Source organism: Citrus clementina, unplaced genomic scaffold (assembly GCF_000493195.1).
Source record: "Citrus clementina cultivar Clemenules unplaced genomic scaffold, Citrus_clementina_v1.0 scaffold_6, whole genome shotgun sequence".
In the NCBI taxonomy this organism is placed as follows: Eukaryota; Viridiplantae; Streptophyta; class Magnoliopsida; order Sapindales; family Rutaceae; genus Citrus; species Citrus x clementina.
This window is the reverse complement of record NW_006262139.1, coordinates 22707243-22724096: the sequence shown is the minus strand read 5'-3', so window position 1 is coordinate 22724096 and position 16854 is coordinate 22707243. Positions and strand designations below refer to the sequence as shown.

The window sequence follows — 16854 nt, the reverse complement described above, 5'->3', positions numbered from 1 at the left end:
GCTTGATCACCAAGATATGCTGAGTGCTTTGCAAGAAATGCTTAGAAAAATAAGTAAAAAATCGCTGGAGCTAATAGTCGTTTTGTGTTGAGCCATCTGGAACCCTAGGAATCTTCTCATCTTTGAGGGAAAGAAAGAAGATTCACAACTATCAGTGGCAAGAGCTGTAAGTATTTCTGGAATCATATAGAAGAATCGAAAGTATCGGGCACTCTGTACAAGAATCAGACTTGGAATTCTCCCCCTCATGGATGGTTCAAAGTTAATGTGATAACAGCTAAAAAGATATAAGGATCAGGTGGCAGGTTCGGGAGTTGTTTTCAGACCCAGGTGGCAAAATTACTACAGCAGATTTAGTTCAAAGGGAGTTGTTTCCAAGATAGTGTTGCATTGATGGTAGCTGAAGCTGTAAAATTGGGGATCCAGATTGCTCAGTCTGCTGCAAGTCACTCTCCATTGATCATCGAAACAGATTCAAAGGAGACGGTTGATCTAATTTTGAATAAGAAAGGCAGCAAGACAGAAATCCACCATTTCGGCAATTCAAGATAGCACTCTTTTAACTAAGGCAGCTTTAGAGTTTGAAAACCCTGTCGTATCATGGGTGGAAACAATCACACCCCAAATTATGTTGCTCTTTTCTGTTTTAATCTATGAAAGCTATGTTTTCTTATTTAAAACCCAAAAAAAAAAAAAAAAAATCCAATTGCACCGTGAAAAGCTATCCAAGCATAACCTAACAATTTATTGATCTAAAGGTTACATTGTGATAAAATAAAATAAAATAAAATAATCGTTGCAAATATATTAATATTTATAGATTGTAATTTAATTATTATATAATTAATTTTAAGCGTAATTTTTTTAATTTATTTTTAAATTCTAATGAGATATTTGTATTCTGTCATTTGTCAATTGGAACTTGGAAGGGAGGTTGATGTTCATGATCCCTTATTTCAATGGTTGTTACTTGTTAGTTATTATTATTTTATTAGAAAAACCATTTTCAACTTCTCCCGCTATGAAAAGCAACGAATTAACGACCCGTGGTGAAGCGAGAAAAGACAAATCTACCCTTTATCCACATTGCTCTCTGGACTTCTCTGCAAGTAACCACACAAAACAAAAGCAAACCCTCGAGCTTGAGGATTCGATTATATGCTTGAAACGACCAAAATCTGATGAATTATAAGACTCACATACGAGAATGGCAAACAACAGCGAAGAGCCAAGCACGGCTCCTGAGCCCGGCCAGTGGTACAACATAAAGCTGGGCCCATCTTTTAATGACAATCACCACCAACAAAGTCATCACTCTCCCAAGTTCTGCACTTTACGATGTAAGTACTTATCTTTGTCAAATAATTTCTGGGTTCTGTTTGTTTAATGGGAATATTCAATAAAACTGAGAAAATTTGAGTTCTGTGTGTAAATTCTGTTAGAATTCTAGATTGAATTCAGGTGGCAACATACCAACATAGTCTGCTAATCATTTGTTTTATTTCTCTTATAATATAAGTAAACTGAGGAACATTGAAGAATTTATCATGGTTCAACTCGTAAAACTTCTTGGGCGGTACAAGAGTTTTCTGTTAGAATGCTCCCGCTCACTCTAGATTTTGAAGGGGTTTGAATCACAAGTATGCGATAGTTACAGAAGGAAAAAACTTTGAAGAAAAAAAGCGGATACACTTTTTAATTTTTTTTAGATAGTCCAGGACAAGAAGAAGAAACTTGAATCATATAGAAGATGAAGTGCATTTGGTTTTTGCCCAGGGTACGCATAAGAATTAAGAAGGGATTTATGTCTCTCTCTCTCTCTCTTTTATTTTTTTTTTAAGTTAAAATTATAAAGTTAACTTTTAAGGAAACAAAAGAATCATGCGCATTGTTCATTTGGTTGGGTTTGTCAATGACCAGATGGTCCCAAATTGTGCTTGTTTTGTATGTTAGACGGTGTTGATACACTTGCTGTCTCTTTCCCTTTCTGTGTAGATGAATTCAAGCCGGCTTCGATTGATAATAGCCAACCTGGATTGCTGCACAAGAACAGGGATAATCGGGTTACTGTAGAATATCAGAACAACCAACATGGAAAACCCAAGGTGATCTTTGAAGGTGTTAGTGAAGATTATAGGGATAATGATGCAGTTCTATTTTTTGATGGTGAGACATTTCGGTTGGAGCGGTTGCACCGAGCAGTAAAGCGTCTGAGGCATGTTCGGCTACCTGGTGAGCCTGCGGCTACAGCTGCATCAACCATGACTACCTCTGTTGTACCTGTAGCAGAATCTTATTCCACACCAGTTGGTACAGGATCCAAACCTCAGCCTTCAAACACAGGCACTGTTCATGAAGCGGTAAGTGTACAGATTTTCATATCTTTTGCGAGAATACAGTAATAAGCAGATTGAAGAACATGTAGTTCCTGATCTGTCATTGGAGATTACTAATGCTTTTGATTAGTATCAGCTACACTATCAACTTAGTAATGCACACACATGAATTGTGTCTGTTTAATTATATACTTTTAATGGAATCACTCTTGTGATGGTTGGACAGTTTTATGTGCTTACTGCATCAGGTGTCGTTATTTTCTAGGTGCATGTAGCACGCAATGAAGTCAGATCTAACCGACTTTGTTGGTGATTGACCTTCATTGTATTTTCACATTGCTTTTTCCCAAGCATAAACATAACATATATATTTTGTCATTTATGATGCTAATGGATCTCTGACAACATTTCAATTTTGGCATCTATTTTGAATTCTCAATCGATCTGCTTTCTTTTACGCAATTCTGCAGGTTCAGGTGGAACAGATTGACATTGGAAACTCAGGAAACTCTGGTATGGTTCCTCCTTCTCTTTCTTTCTTTTATTTTTTATTTTTTATTTTTCAGTTAAATTCCAATATTAGCTTAAATTCTGCCTATCAGGACATACTGATCGAGTACTATTAGATGAGATCAATGTGGGTTCTTCTGACTTTCTTCTTTCATACCAATTCTGTTTACAGTTTTTTGAGCCTACTTGTTCACTCTATCTGCATGCTTATTGCATCAGGATTCTGCTTGAAAGTTCGGGATCTCCATCCTTCATGTTCTGATTTGTGCATCAGAAATACGTCTATTTGTGCCCCTTAGGAGTAAATGAAAACAAGACCAATTTTAGTCTTCTTAAAACAATTTCCAATGTTTAAATTAAATGTTGAAGGTAAAGATGGAGACTTTTCTAACGCAAACCTTACTTTCGAAAAAATACATCCAGTTTGATTACTGGTTTGGGCTTACAGGTGGGGGTGGCTGCTCACTAACCGGACATGCTCTAGTACTTCGGTTTTATCATACATATGCCACAAATACCATGCCCAAGGAAAATCCTAATGTTAGGAAGGATTTGATGAACTTTTATTACATGTAATTACCTGCATTTAGGTGAAATTTGGAATTTTCGTTGCATTAACTTTTTTTTCTTTTAGATATATGTTGGCTTTAGGCACTGCTTTTGCCTTGACTAAGATTTTGCCTTCCCAGGTGCAGAAAGTAAAAGTGGGAAGGATATGGGGTCTTCTCCACCCCTTCCTAATCCATCAACATCATCACCAGAACCTAAGAATTTTGAACCCGAAGAAAATGTTGACATAGTTGACGACAGTGATGATAGCTGTGAGGCAGCAAGAGGGAGTACTTATGAAAAGGAATCTCGCCCTGGTCTTGATATTGATATCAACTTACCACATCAAATGGACATGGATGATGAAATTGCTGTAGATGTTAGTGATGATTATCCTGATAAGGGCCCTAATGCTGCAGAAGCTCTTAGAGCTCAGGTAAATGCAGAAGGGAGAGAGGAATCAAGCTCAAGCAGCAGCAGCAGTGACAGTGAGAGTACTGGGACAGAAAGTGGGAGTGCGAGTGGAAGTGAAAGTGCGAGTGTGAGTACTAGCACTGATAGTGAAAGCAGTGGTGCTGACTCAGTCAACTCTATCTGAGATATGGAAGTCTTGCAGGGCAGGTGGTGATTCCCGATGTTAGTCTTGGCGACAGTGTTTTAACAGTTATAGTGGAAGCAGATTTTAGGACAAATTTATGAATACAGTGATAACCAGACCAAATATAGGGAGAGAGTTAGAGTATTAGTATTATTATTTTAAACTAGGCTGTGTGTAATTTCCCCTTAGATATGGCCTGGCCAACGCTGATGTACTGGAAAAGTTAATTGTGGTAGGGATTAAGGGTATGTTTGGCGGGCGGGTCTACAAGGGTCTGTCTTGTAATATAAATTCAGACCCGCGTTTGGCTGCAAAAATAATTACCTGGCTTGAAAAGATTGTGCGGCAATTGAGGTGCAAAAAAGACCCACCTTCCCCTGCGTGTCTAAATTGCACATCTCTTTTTGTATTTTAACTATTATTTATATTAGTTATTAAATTCAATACAAATCAAAAATAATATTTCTTTAACATATTAATTTATGTTTAATTGATGAATAAGAAAAGATGCTGAAATTTACTGCAGATAATTATATTTTTATTAATAAATCTAAATAATAAATTAACTTAATATTAAAATATTTATTAAATTCATATAATAGTAATTGAAAAAATAAATAAATAAATAATAGCTATTTATTATTATTTAATATTATTAAATAATAAAAATATATAATACATTCCATATTCTACCAAACATGATACTGTATTATTTAATACATTCCAATACAATACATTTTATTACAATTCAGTACAGTTCAATACAGTGCGGCACACCAAACGTACCCTAAGAGTAGACTAGTGTACAGCCAGAATGTGAAGTAGAGATGGTTGACATTCGAAAAGCTTGATGAACGTTCCGGGGCGCACAGTCCACAAATTATGTCTTTCCTCGAATCATTTGTGTATTAAAAAGAAGGATGTTGGCTTTTTCTGGTAAAATATGTTTTCGGATTGAAACGAATTGTCAGCCATCTTGTTCCTAAATCAGGAAGCGTTTTGTTAGTATCCCTTGTTCCCTGATTACATTGAGCCATTAGCATAATTTTCGTGAGCTAGCCATTGCAAATATAATTTTTCCAGAAGCATTATTAAGAGGTTGGCTTTATTTAACAAAATTAAATTAATAGAACCAAATGCTATTGTGGCTGAGCATTCGTTAAGCCGCTTCACCACAAAATACAGATAACACGAGAAGAAATCACAACTGTGAATGCACAATTGAGCACTGTTCTGAATTAAATACATAAAATGTGGTCAATTCTACCAAAAATTTATCTTCAGTAATCGATAGCCATTTTGAATCTTACACTACTGAGTTGGGTAAGCAACACAAGACGATATAAGCCAACAAAAATTGGAAGATTGAAGGACTCTCACACAGGAGCAGATTCTTTCTTTTCTTCTTCAGTGCCTCTGTCCTCTCCACCTCCTTGACCTCCTATATTTCCATTCTGCAACAGATTATGCTCTGAGGGCAACTTTTTCTTTGCTTTCCTGCTACCTTCAATATTCCACATGTGCCACACACGAGGTTTTGGTGGAGGTATTGCTTCAGAAGTAGGTGCAACTAATCCTGGCTTGCCATCATCGATGACTGCATCTACCAACCCGTATTCCTTTGCTTCCCAAGCATCCATGAAATTATCACGGTCAGTGTCCAGCTCAATCTACAAATAGTCAAAAGAAAAACGAAATATGTGAAAAGGATGAAAAATGAAAGAGGTAAAATGAAAATGCATCTAAGGAGAATTGGAAAATAAAAGATTGTGAAGATACAATAGGTTAATGCCCGACCTGCTGCACAGGCTTTCCGGTAGCTCTAGATAATATCTTGTTCAGCTTAACCTTGTGGTAAGACATCTCTCTAATCCGTATGCTCATATCTGTTGCCTGAAATCAGATAGAAATTAGAATCCAATCACAGAAATATCTAACAGAAAACATGCCAGATAATCTGTAACAATGAGAACACCTTGGCAATTATGCACTAAACAAGTATAACCTTCTATAAACTGTAACATTATATAGATAACACCAATCTCCTAGAGTTACAACTTCAGTAGTAGCAATTATTATTGAGCTAAACGTTCTTTAATGAGTAGAGTTGAAATTTTCACTCAATTTTTGGACAAATTAATTCCAAAAAAGTCGATGTCCTCAAAGAAATCAACACCAACCTATATGGGTATGTTTATAAGAGATTATATATAAGAAAGAAGAAGACACTGGACACTAGCAATAAAACTCAACTTCAATTAAAAATCATAAGAACCTCATCTCAAAGAGAACATACGTTGTTCATCTCCTCTCTACAGTTAATAAGAGCTTGTAAGATGAGGTGCTACTAAGTGATTTTCTTGGCTCACTTAAAAATTCATTATTCAAATGCTTTAAGTACCTCACACAAAAAATATCTAATGATTTAATAACACTTGACAGGCTGACAAAACTCTTTAAGTATCATACTACTAAAATATGAATTTGCATATGGAAACTAATAGATGCTACGAGTGGCTTAGAGATGGTGGCCTTAGGACTCCATTTGTTTTCAAAGAGGAAATACAGTATTCATGTTATGACTGCTGTATCAGCATCTTAGTCACCCCAAGAGGTATCGAATATCATACTATTAAGTACCCAATAATTCTGTCCTCTCAGCATCTTAGTCACCCCAAGAGGTATCGAATATCATACTATTAAGTACCCAATAATTCTGGTCCAGGAGGACAGAATTGTAATTTTATCGCTTGCTTCTGATTTCAAGTTGGGGAGTGTAGTCTCAGTTCTAGTCTCTTTGGTGCATTAGCAACTTCAAATTTCCAGTTACAAAAGTAGATGATAAATACTCACTTTGCCTCCAGCAGTCCCAAGAGGTTGATGGATCATTACTCTTGCATTAGGCATGCAATATCTCTTCCCTTTTGAACCAGCTGCTAGCAGGAATGCACCCATAGATGCAGCAAGCCCCAAGCAAATAGTTGAAACATCAGCCTTGCATAACTTCATTGCATCATATATTCCCATTCCTTGTTGCAGCAACGAATGTAAAAAGAAAAATAGAATTAGAACTCGACCAGAAGTTTTACAATGTACTAAACTCAACCCAGTAATGTCTATTTTTCCAAGGAAAAAAAGAAAAAGAAAAAGAAAACTCAGCAATATCTAGACTGCTGTTTACTTGGATCATAATGAATCATTTTGGCCAATTAAGTCCACCTCACTCATCTAAGTTTGACACCAAATCTAAAGAATGGTTGCCCATAATAGTTTTACAAATGATTTACCATTCATTTTCTCCATCAGAACTCTCCTTTATTAGGACTAGCTGAATGATTTTGAATGATTATCAAGTTCTAAAACTGCAACAACACAGGCCTGGAACTTTACAGATATGTTCACAAATTTAGAAACAATCTTTAGTTTCAACACAAACAAAGAGTAAAATAACAAGTTGATTGTATAGTAGACAACAATAGACATACCAGCAGTAACAGAGCCACCAGGTGAATTAATAAACAACCTGATATCTTTTTTAGAATCTTCGGCGTCAAGAAATAAGAGCTGACTTATGATGAAATCAGCAGTCAAGTCATCAACCTGCCCAAAATCAATTGAAACTCACTGAATTAATGGATTGAAAAAAGAAAAAAAAAATTCCCTAACCATTTCCCAGCTCTGACTACGAATTATGCATTAAACAAACATCGTCTAGCACTAACAAACCACCTTGTAATCTTCAAAATCAAAATCACATAGTCAAAAAATTTCATAAAACAATGAGAATAACTTGCATCCAGCTTCTGTAATAAATGAACCCAAAAAAAAAAAAAAAATATCAAAACTTTCATTCATATAGGGGGAAAACAATTAGAACCTAGCTTCTCATATCTCTAAAAGATAAAAATGGAACATAGAACAAATTACAAGCAAACCCACTTCAAAAATCTAACATTAATCTATAAACACACTAATTCATATATTTGAAACCTATTCAAATACAACAATAAAAAAAACCCATTGGTGAAAGTAAAACTAAGTACAACAAATATAACCTGGGATCCCAAGAAGATAATTCTCTGACGGAGAAGCATGTTAGTGGTGTCAAGCTCCTCAAATTTGGGCAGATATGGAGATGAAGTATTATTATTAACAGCAAAATTGGAGACATCCCAGTTGGTAGACAAGGTCTGTGCTATTGAAGGTGAACTATTCGCGGCCTTTATGCAAGTGGGTCTCCTCGTTTTGATTGTAGTGCTAGTGTTAGTGTTATTAGCGGCAGTGAGAAAGTGGGTTTTCGATAGGGATTGGTTTGAGAAGAAGAGTGGCTTCGAAAATGAAGATGCTGTCAAACTCATCTCCATCTTCTTATTTGGATTTGTTTGCTGGGTGGGTTCAGTTCGAGAAAGTTTAATGTCAGAACGAGAAACAGGGTCGAAAATATCGTGTTCTTTCTTTCGCTTTGTCGTTATACGATGTCGTACTACTGCTACGACGACAACACTTAAGGCGATGTCGTTTAATACAACTAGAGTCTAGAGTGAAGCCCTTTTTTTTTTTTGAAAGGAGAGTGAAGCCCTTTTATAATTTATTTCATCTTATTACAGATTTTTCTATAATACTGTATACTTTTTTACAGTATTGATAAAGAAATTATTTTAGATCTTTAAATTTAAATATTTTAATCCTTAGTATTACATTAATTAAGTAAATAAATAAATAAATAATTATTAAATATTAGGTGATTTTTAAAATTAAGTTGATGAATTTAAATTAAATAGAAAATACTTATAAATTAAAAAAGAAGAGGAGTTATGTTATATTATTACTCTTTTTCTTCTATTTTTAATTTATAAATAAATTTTTTACCTAAATTATTATTAGTACAATATTTAAAAATATATATATATATATATTATTTAATATAAATATTTATAATATTTTATATTTATTACATCATTGTTGCTGTAAAAAAAAATTAACAACGTCATTAAGAGACGGCATCATTCAGAGACCCAAAACAAGTTATTTTAAATACATAAATAAAGTCCTTATTTAAGAAACTTGAAAATTGAGGGATTTAGGTGATAAAAATTAAAAATGATCATAATTAATAAAGTAAAATATTTTAATTTTTTTGAATCCTTACCACAAATTAGATTATCAATTTAATTCTTTCTTTTTCTTCCGATTGAAGGCGAAAATCTAGAGAGTTACAGAAATAGGGGAAAAAATGGCAAAATTCTCGGTGGGGAGATTAGAAGAGGGAGAAGGACCGAGCGGAAATTCAAAGAGACAAAGGAGAGCTCCTCATCGTCATCCTCAAACCAACTTGAGGGATGGAGAAGAAGAAGAAGAAGAAACACATCATCAAGAAGAAGATGATGAAAGCGTTGATAATGGCGGCAATGGAGAGAAGGCCGATCTTGATCTCGCGGGACCCTCTAGAAATGGACCCTTTTCTGTGACCGTAACTGACCCTGAAGTTTTTGACTGTCCCATTTGCTATGAGTCATTGACCGCTCCTGTTTTCCAGGTTTGATTTCTCTCAAACGTTCTTGCTTTTCAGTTGGGAGTGTTTATTTTGCATGGAGTACAAATGATTTTGACTTGGTTTTTATTATACTTCTATCTGGGTTTTGTCTTGTGTTTTGGAGAGAGTTGTGTTGAGATTCTGTTATGTGAAGTTAAGATTTTTGTTGTTTGTTAAGGTTTGAACTTTGAGACATGGAGAACATTGTATCATGTGTGAAGATGAATTTATTGGTATATTAATGAGGTTAGAAAGAAGAGGCAATAAAATCTGTAAGGGAAACGGCATTGAGATTGAAGATTTAGCCAATTCTGCTGCCTAATTTCTATTGTATTCAGAAAAATTGACGCTAGGGCATCTAGCCAGGGAGCATAATTAGGTCCAGCAGATTGACTTGGCTATGAGGACACCAACTATTGTAGGTCTTTGACATGATTAGATAGAGGTAGACATGTCCGCCTTAAAATGTTTTACTAAATACAGGAATGAGTAGAATGACATGCAGATGCTTAATGTGCCAGATAGGTAAAATTGAGAGTCCATTTGCAAAAGAGGCTACTAAAGTAAAAAGTGTACATCAGTACATATAAAATTTATACACATCTTTAATAGTAGATTTTCTTGGTGAAACAGATGATTATGCATCATAAAATCTCTCCTGTTATGTATGTTGCAAGATGGCTTGCTATCAACTCATTCTCCAGCATATTTCATAGGTGTCTAAGTACTTCTCTGTGTTGAAGCTCTGGTCATTTTATAATCTATATGCCATCTATGGGCATTGATTGGCCACTTTTTCACTTTTTGTAAATCTTTTTTTCTCTAAATACAATCTACTTAATTTTTGTCTCAAAAAAATAGACTTTGATTAGGCTGTTTACCATCACTTTCTGATCATTAAAGACTGCTGTGGTTCCTGTACCAGTATTGTTCTCACAGATTGATGGTTTTAATCTGTCTAAATTTTGAAATTTTTAGCACAGTTTCTGGTATGAGTTTGTGTGATAACTTCATGAGGATCCCAATTTTCGGTGTATCTAGCAGCACCTTATCTTTCAAGATAAATTGAATGTGCCTTGACTCTCACTTCTAGGTCCCTTTTTGTAGTTGTCATTGCCAACATGGAGCTTTTTAGTTGTTTATTATCACAAAGAAGTCCTAGAGTTTATAGGCTTAAATCAAACCTGGAGACTACCATTCATTAGAGAAATTTGGTGAAAAGGAGTTTGGAGATGGGTTAATCATTCAAGGTTCATTAGAAGTATTAAAGAAATGGTTTAATTCGTAATTATATATCCATGTAGCTAGTTACATATTAATATTATCATTGCACATGTGCACACGCACAGAAACAGATTTCCATGCATAACTGTATATGAGGAGGGAGGAGTGTGCATGCCTGTTGTTTGGATTATTCACTTGCCAAAGGATATTGCATGGCTACTGAATCTCCATTTTAATAGAGAAAATATTCATGTCCTTGAGTACCCATTTTAGTTACTGTGTCATATCCAAAACTGAGATAAGAGTTCACGTAAGTTAGTGCATTTTGTGCTGGCATGCATATTTATTTATTTTTTGATGTACTTCGGTACTCTAAATTGTCTGATGACCTACCATGAAAACAAATCTGATATCTTGATGCATTCTTGGATTGCAATTCAGTGTGAAAATGGGCATATAGCTTGCTCTACCTGCTGCTCCAAAATTATGAATAAATGTCCATCTTGTTGTACGCCTATTGGCTACAACCGTTGCAGGGCCATCGAGAAAGTTTTAGAATCTGTTAAAGTAACATGTCGGAACTCAAATTATGGGTGTAAAGTAACAATGAGTTATGGGAAGAAACATGATCATGAGAAGATTTGCCCCCATGTGCCATGTTCTTGCCCCATTCCAGACTGCAACTTTGTTGGTTCAGCCAACCATTTGTACAAACACTTTAGTGCTAAACATAAAAATTCTGCATTACATTTTCTGTACAATGAAGTTGTAGAGGTTACCTTAAATGTGAAGAACAGATTTATTGTTCTTCAAGAAGAGGGAGATGGTGTACTGTTTATTCTCAGCAGTAGGTCCGAAACTCTTGGGCATGTAATTTCAGTTAGCTGCATTGCACCCTCATGCAAGGGATGTCTCTTCTACAGTATTTTTGCAGGACCTGCTGGAAGCACGGTTAGATTTCAATCTTTTACAAAGAACATTCAAAATCGAGTTGATAACCCTCCTTCAACAGGATTCCTACTAGTTCCAATTGAATCCTTTGGTTCTTCGGGAGACCTCAAGTTGGAACTTTGTATACGGCGGCTTGATATATCTCTTCAGCATGTTTCAAGAGTTGTTGTGTAATGTTGTTGTAAATATTGTACCTATTGGTGTGTGACAAGTCTTTGTAGGAAGTTCACTTAGGTTGTCTGCATTATTATTTTATGTTGCCTGATGTTAACTGTTGTTGATTAAGATGTAAATACAAGCATGCTGCTATGGAGGAATAAATCCTTTCCAGGATTTTGATGAGATACTAATGTGTACTTCATTTGGTATCATTGTGCTTACTGATTAATACAAAGGAAGAGAGATCTCCTGCCAAAGATCTTTCTTCTGTAGCATATGTGCTTGTAATTTGATATTAACTCTCATTTAATGTGATCTGTAATGAAAAACAAAAATGGAGATTGCAACATTTGTTTGTACTCATCTACTGTAGGGCCATTTTGAAGCCGTTTTGCTTTACTGAAAGATAGTACAGAACACGTTACGATTTTGCAGTGACAGCCTCAGGGAATGGAAATGAAGTTGAACTAAATAATTTTTTTCCCCGTTGTTGGGGTGGTTGATAACATTTAATTTCATACCTACTGATTTCTTGTTTTCTTGTATTTAACTTTAATGATTGAGTTTCTATCCAAATTTGATATATTCAAGAATTAGATTAATTAACTCTATTCTAAGAGGGCTGTATTTTTTTACTTTTAAACATGACACACCCCCCTTCAACGGTTCAACCTCCAGCCCAACCCAACCCATAAATTCCTCTTCTTTGAGTTGATTTGGAGTGAAATTTATCGTTTATCCTCTTGCTTCTAACTTCAAGAGGCGAAACCAAAAGGTGCCTACTTTGATTCTAAAATCTCATTTGACAAATTGATCATGATTCAAAGCAAATCAACTTGTATGTGAATATGTCACATTTTAATGGTGTTTTTTTTTTTCATTTTTAATTATTTTAATATTCGAGGCGAAAGAAGGTATTAAAAATTTATCATGAAGTAATAAAAGTAATTTTTGGAAGAGACCAAAGTGGTTATTCTCCCACTTATATATAACAATGAATCTTGGAATTAACAAACATTAACTGAAAATCATGGTTGGATACAAAGCGTTTCACAGAAAAAATATTGAATTCGACAATTAATAGTTGACGTTATCAATGCTTGTATGATTAAAGTAAGGAAAGTAAACACTTACCGAAACTGAATAGAGTATGTTGATTACATGAGCTCAATCTAAAACTTATCATTAATAATCATTAATGATTGTATGTCAACAATGGAGTATAAAAAGAGAATAGTACGAAAAAAGAATAGCGGAATCGTTTTGAGAGCATATAACCGTTTACAAGTATATCTAGCAAACTTTGAAAAGAGGATGGAACAAGAAATGGCAAGAGTCATAGAATTGAGAAGTTGCAAAAATGGTTCCATTGCTTCCACAATATCCGATCAGGAGGTTTTTGACTACCCCATTTGGTATCAGGCATTGAAAGTACCAGTCTCTCAGGTTTGTTTTGATCGTATTGGAGTTACAATTTGTAACGATTACATATTTCAATCTGATGACATTAATTAAATATAACTACTTGGCATTTCAGTGCATAAATGGGCATATAATTTGCTCTTCCTGTTTGGCGAAAGTTAACAACAAATGTCCTGCCTGTCGTTCGTGTGTTATGCTCCGTAGCAGGGTGATGGATATAGTTTTGGAAGTGATACAATTAAAATGCAAGAATTCTGAGTAAGGATGCCAGAAAACAATGAGTTTCGGTGAGAATAAGGATCATGAAAGGACTTGCCAGTGTGCTCCATGCGCGTGCCCACTTTTGGACTGCAACTTTCTGGGTTCCGCCAGTCAATTATACCTGTATTTCAGCTGGAAAAATGGCAAAACATTTGTAAGCTTCACGTACAAAAAACGGGTGAAAGTTACACTGAATGTTAATGACAGTGTCTTCTTGTTCCGAGAGCAGAAAAACGGTCACTTATTCAGTCTGAAGAACGTAGTAGCTGGATAACTGGGGAATGTAATTTCAATTAGCCCTACCGGGGCATCTCAGAAAAAGGAGTTTAGTTACAAGTTGATTGTGAGGAACGAGAAAACTTATGATACATATAAATACAAGAGGAGCCTCGGAGATGGCCTTGATGATAACCATTTAAAAGAAGAGTGGTTCTTTCTGGAGTCTGAACTGTTTGGCTCGAATGGGCACTGCATGTGAGCCATTTACATGAGTGAATGATGGTGTGAGACATATACTTCTGTGTTTTATGTTGTTTGGTAACATACATTTAAAATATAACGATATTAGTTGAGCAGTTGGATGGATGCGAATGGGAGGAATTCTCAATATTTGAGCTCTTAATCATTTTATTTATCTTGGATTAATTCATTGTCATATAAGAAGAGACTCTTGTTTATAATTTTACGCATTTATCTTGGAATTCTCATCATATGAGCACTTACTAATTTTAGAGCATCTTGACTTTATAAGATTCTGATTTAACTAGAGTAAAACTACACAAAATTTGCGTAATCTAAACTCAAAATATGACAGTTGACGTGAGGCAGTGAATCATTTTATCTGACGAATCCGACTTCGTAATGGCTTAGATATGGTTTTAATCCGAATGACTCAGACTTCGTAATGGACTAGATAGTATTTTAATTCGAATTATTCTTATTTAAAAGACTTAGACTTCGTAATGACCAAATATAGTTCTAATCTGAACGACTCAAACTTCGTGATGGACTAGATATTGGTCTAATGCAAACAACTTGATATTGATCTAATCTAAACGATTCAAACACGTGAGATTTTATATATATGGTTCTAATCCAAATGATTCAACCTTTTAAGGGAGGAAAAAAAAACCCATGATGGAACAAATAATGACGAAAGTTTTATTACTCAAAAGATTATGAAAACACATCCATATTTATAATAGGATAAACTTATTTCCCCAAGTTACTTAAAAATAACAAAATCAAAATACTTGAATGATAAAATTTTAAAATTCTGAAATAATGTACAACATCATATTTGATTTACAAATTCCCGTCTTGCTTTGTTTACACTAGTATTTGATGTTTAGGAATAAAAAAGGAGATTTTAATTAATCAAGAAAATGAAATAGTTGAGGGGTTTGCTGAAGGGTTACGTGCACTCCTCATTTTTCTCCACCATTCATCTTACTTGCAAAATGCAATGACCAAAATATCCTCACCAAAGCCTAGACATTTACTTGTGTTCAACGGCCACTTAAGGGAGAGAAGCATACAAATTATAAAGGATAGTGAGCAAAAGAAAGAAATGGAAGAGGGGGGAGAAAAAAGAGGGGAGTGGGGCGTTACCTAAGGAGGATTTTTATTTTTATATTTGATTTTTTGCTCTTGTCCAAGACATCTCTTTCTCTCTTCCTAGAAATTCTTTCTTTTACATTTTACTTTACTTTTCTGCAAATTACTTAAAAAGCTTTTGGTTTTAAGGCAATGTTTATTAAGCCACATGAGTGGTGGCAGAAGTTTTTCCCAAAGGCCCAAAAACTGACTTGAGCATCGGAAGGTTCATGCCGGAAAAACTTCCGACACCTTTGACCGCCTTCTGTGATTTTAGGTATTCACAGGTTAATCGCTAGTGGTTGCAGGACATCTTGACGATTGATCAGCCGATTCTCCACCAAATAAATTTAATAATGACGCAGGAGTCTGGTATCAAGCCGCTAACCGACTCAACGGGACTTCGGCATCAACATTTCAGCTTCTTACCTTCACGTATTGTGGCTGAATATTGTTGAGAAGATATCTCCTTCATATGGCAGGATATGGGCTTGGAAAAGTCCGATGCTCCCGTCCATTTGATAACCCAAGGTTTAATGTCAATAATCTATCTGGTTTATAAGACAACTTTTGTTGTTTGGATAATATTGAAAAGACCTTTGGGAAATGGTTAAACTAGTCCAATGAAATGGTTGCTCTAGAGGCAGCGGCAGGCGTAGTTCTGTTCGAGCAGTTGTATAGCTGCTCTGACCGAACAAACTTTGCTCTGGCATCTGGTAAAAGCGTTGCGTTTGGAGTTTGCCCTGAAGCAAAAGTAATTACAAAATGTGATTAAAGCAATTAGCTCAAAATTAATTATTTAGACAAGCATCTGCTCTTGATTTTTAAATAAAGTATGAGAAGGCACGTAAGTGTTCTTGTATGACACATACTGCTTCCCGCGCGTCAAAGCCTCAGATCACACACACACACACACACACACCTATATATATATAGCAAGCATAACTCTCTCTATGTAATCAAATTCTATTGGATTCCGCTGTGTGTATAGATTGTATGTTTATTTATTCATTGAATGAAGTTTATTTCAGTTTTTTCTTTTCTCTGTTTCTCAAGTTCAAGAACTAGTTTAAAAGAAGTCGATAGGTCCGAGTGGTTAAGTCAGTGGGCAGAGACTTTAAGGATTTATAATGTACAACCAATTGTACAAAAGATATATATGAGAGATGAGGAATATTGATTCAAAATGGATGAGACAAATAGTTTTCTGTCGTGTGGATTTTTCAAGCCTTAATGATCTATGATTCTCATTTTCATTATCTAGTAATTAAAATGCACTATCACCTTGTATATCATATTCATAATTCTGCAGGGCAGGTGTTCAATTGCAACCACGAGTAGTTAGTTCGAGGTCTCTATACTCGCGTATATATTTACTATGAGTCTTGGAATTAACGGAGCTTTAATTGAAAATTACACGGTTCATTGTATCCATTTGGAACACTAGACAATGGTTTATTAATTCTCTTTCTTTGCTAATGAAATAAGAATGACTAATATGTAGTCAGTTACAAAGCTATTCGCAGGTTAATTAAAAGAAGAGAGTCGTATCGATCAACTGAATAGAGTATGTTGATTATATGAATTGAATCTGAATTTAACTTCATTGTTATTAATAATGATCTTATGTGAACAATGAAGTATAAAAAGAGAAGTGTGGTTTTTTTTTTTTTGAGTAAACATAAAAAAGTAAGAATTCCATAAGAAGACTTGAA

At 34.9% G+C, this 16854-nt stretch overlaps 3 protein-coding genes across 4 annotated transcripts; 2 read left to right on the top strand and 1 right to left on the bottom strand.

Annotated features, from left to right (window-relative positions):
* The first annotated feature begins 1038 nt into the window (after positions 1 to 1038).
* LOC18038106 (sericin-2) lies at positions 1039 to 4365 on the top strand. 2 transcript variants are annotated; one of them, XM_024181451.1, is made up of 4 exons: positions 1039 to 1340; positions 1996 to 2360; positions 2807 to 2849; positions 3542 to 4365. In XM_024181451.1, the coding sequence occupies exons 1-4, from the start codon at positions 1208 to 1210 to the stop codon at positions 3991 to 3993; spliced, it is 993 nt and encodes a 330-aa protein (XP_024037219.1). In that variant the 5' UTR covers positions 1039 to 1207; the 3' UTR covers positions 3994 to 4365. The 2 variants fall into 2 exon arrangements, with proteins under 2 accessions (XP_024037219.1, XP_006430667.1); XM_006430604.2 differs by having other exon boundaries at positions 3536 to 4365.
* A 734-nt stretch (positions 4366 to 5099) lies between these two features.
* LOC18038976 (ATP-dependent Clp protease proteolytic subunit 3, chloroplastic) lies at positions 5100 to 8548 on the bottom strand. The gene is made up of 5 exons (XM_006430602.2): positions 8049 to 8548; positions 7479 to 7593; positions 6847 to 7022; positions 5791 to 5886; positions 5100 to 5663 (listed from the first exon to the last, which is right to left on the bottom strand). The coding sequence occupies exons 1-5, from the start codon at positions 8355 to 8357 to the stop codon at positions 5370 to 5372; spliced, it is 990 nt and encodes a 329-aa protein (XP_006430665.1). The 5' UTR covers positions 8358 to 8548; the 3' UTR covers positions 5100 to 5369.
* Positions 8549 to 9154: 606 nt separating this feature from the next.
* On the top strand, positions 9155 to 12211 carry LOC18038975 (E3 ubiquitin-protein ligase SINA-like 10). Its single transcript, XM_006430601.2, has 2 exons — positions 9155 to 9529; positions 11192 to 12211. The coding sequence occupies exons 1-2, from the start codon at positions 9227 to 9229 to the stop codon at positions 11873 to 11875; spliced, it is 987 nt and encodes a 328-aa protein (XP_006430664.1). The 5' UTR covers positions 9155 to 9226; the 3' UTR covers positions 11876 to 12211.
* The last annotated feature ends 4643 nt before the right edge of the window (positions 12212 to 16854 follow it).

What these genes read in the sequence shown, in the direction of transcription:
- LOC18038976 (XM_006430602.2), bottom strand. Translation starts at nt 8,357, where the DNA reads ATGGAGATGAGTTTGACAGCATCTTCATTTTCGAAGCCACTCTTCTTC. An exon ending in TTGGGACTGCTGGAGGCAAA is followed by an intron (nt 5,887 to 6,846) that starts GTGAGTATTTAT and finishes ATCTGATTTCAG; the next exon opens with GCAACAGATATGAGCATACG. An exon ending in CCGGAAAGCCTGTGCAGCAG is followed by an intron (nt 5,664 to 5,790) that starts GTCGGGCATTAA and finishes GACTATTTGTAG; the next exon opens with ATTGAGCTGGACACTGACCG.
- LOC18038106 (XM_006430604.2), top strand. Translation starts at nt 1,208, where the DNA reads ATGGCAAACAACAGCGAAGAGCCAAGCACGGCTCCTGAGCCCGGCCAG. An exon ending in CAAGTTCTGCACTTTACGAT is followed by an intron (nt 1,341 to 1,995) that starts GTAAGTACTTAT and finishes CTTTCTGTGTAG; the next exon opens with ATGAATTCAAGCCGGCTTCG. An exon ending in TGGAAACTCAGGAAACTCTG is followed by an intron (nt 2,850 to 3,535) that starts GTATGGTTCCTC and finishes TTGCCTTCCCAG; the next exon opens with GTGCAGAAAGTAAAAGTGGG.
- LOC18038975 (XM_006430601.2), top strand. Translation starts at nt 9,227, where the DNA reads ATGGCAAAATTCTCGGTGGGGAGATTAGAAGAGGGAGAAGGACCGAGC. An exon ending in TGACCGCTCCTGTTTTCCAG is followed by an intron (nt 9,530 to 11,191) that starts GTTTGATTTCTC and finishes ATTGCAATTCAG; the next exon opens with TGTGAAAATGGGCATATAGC.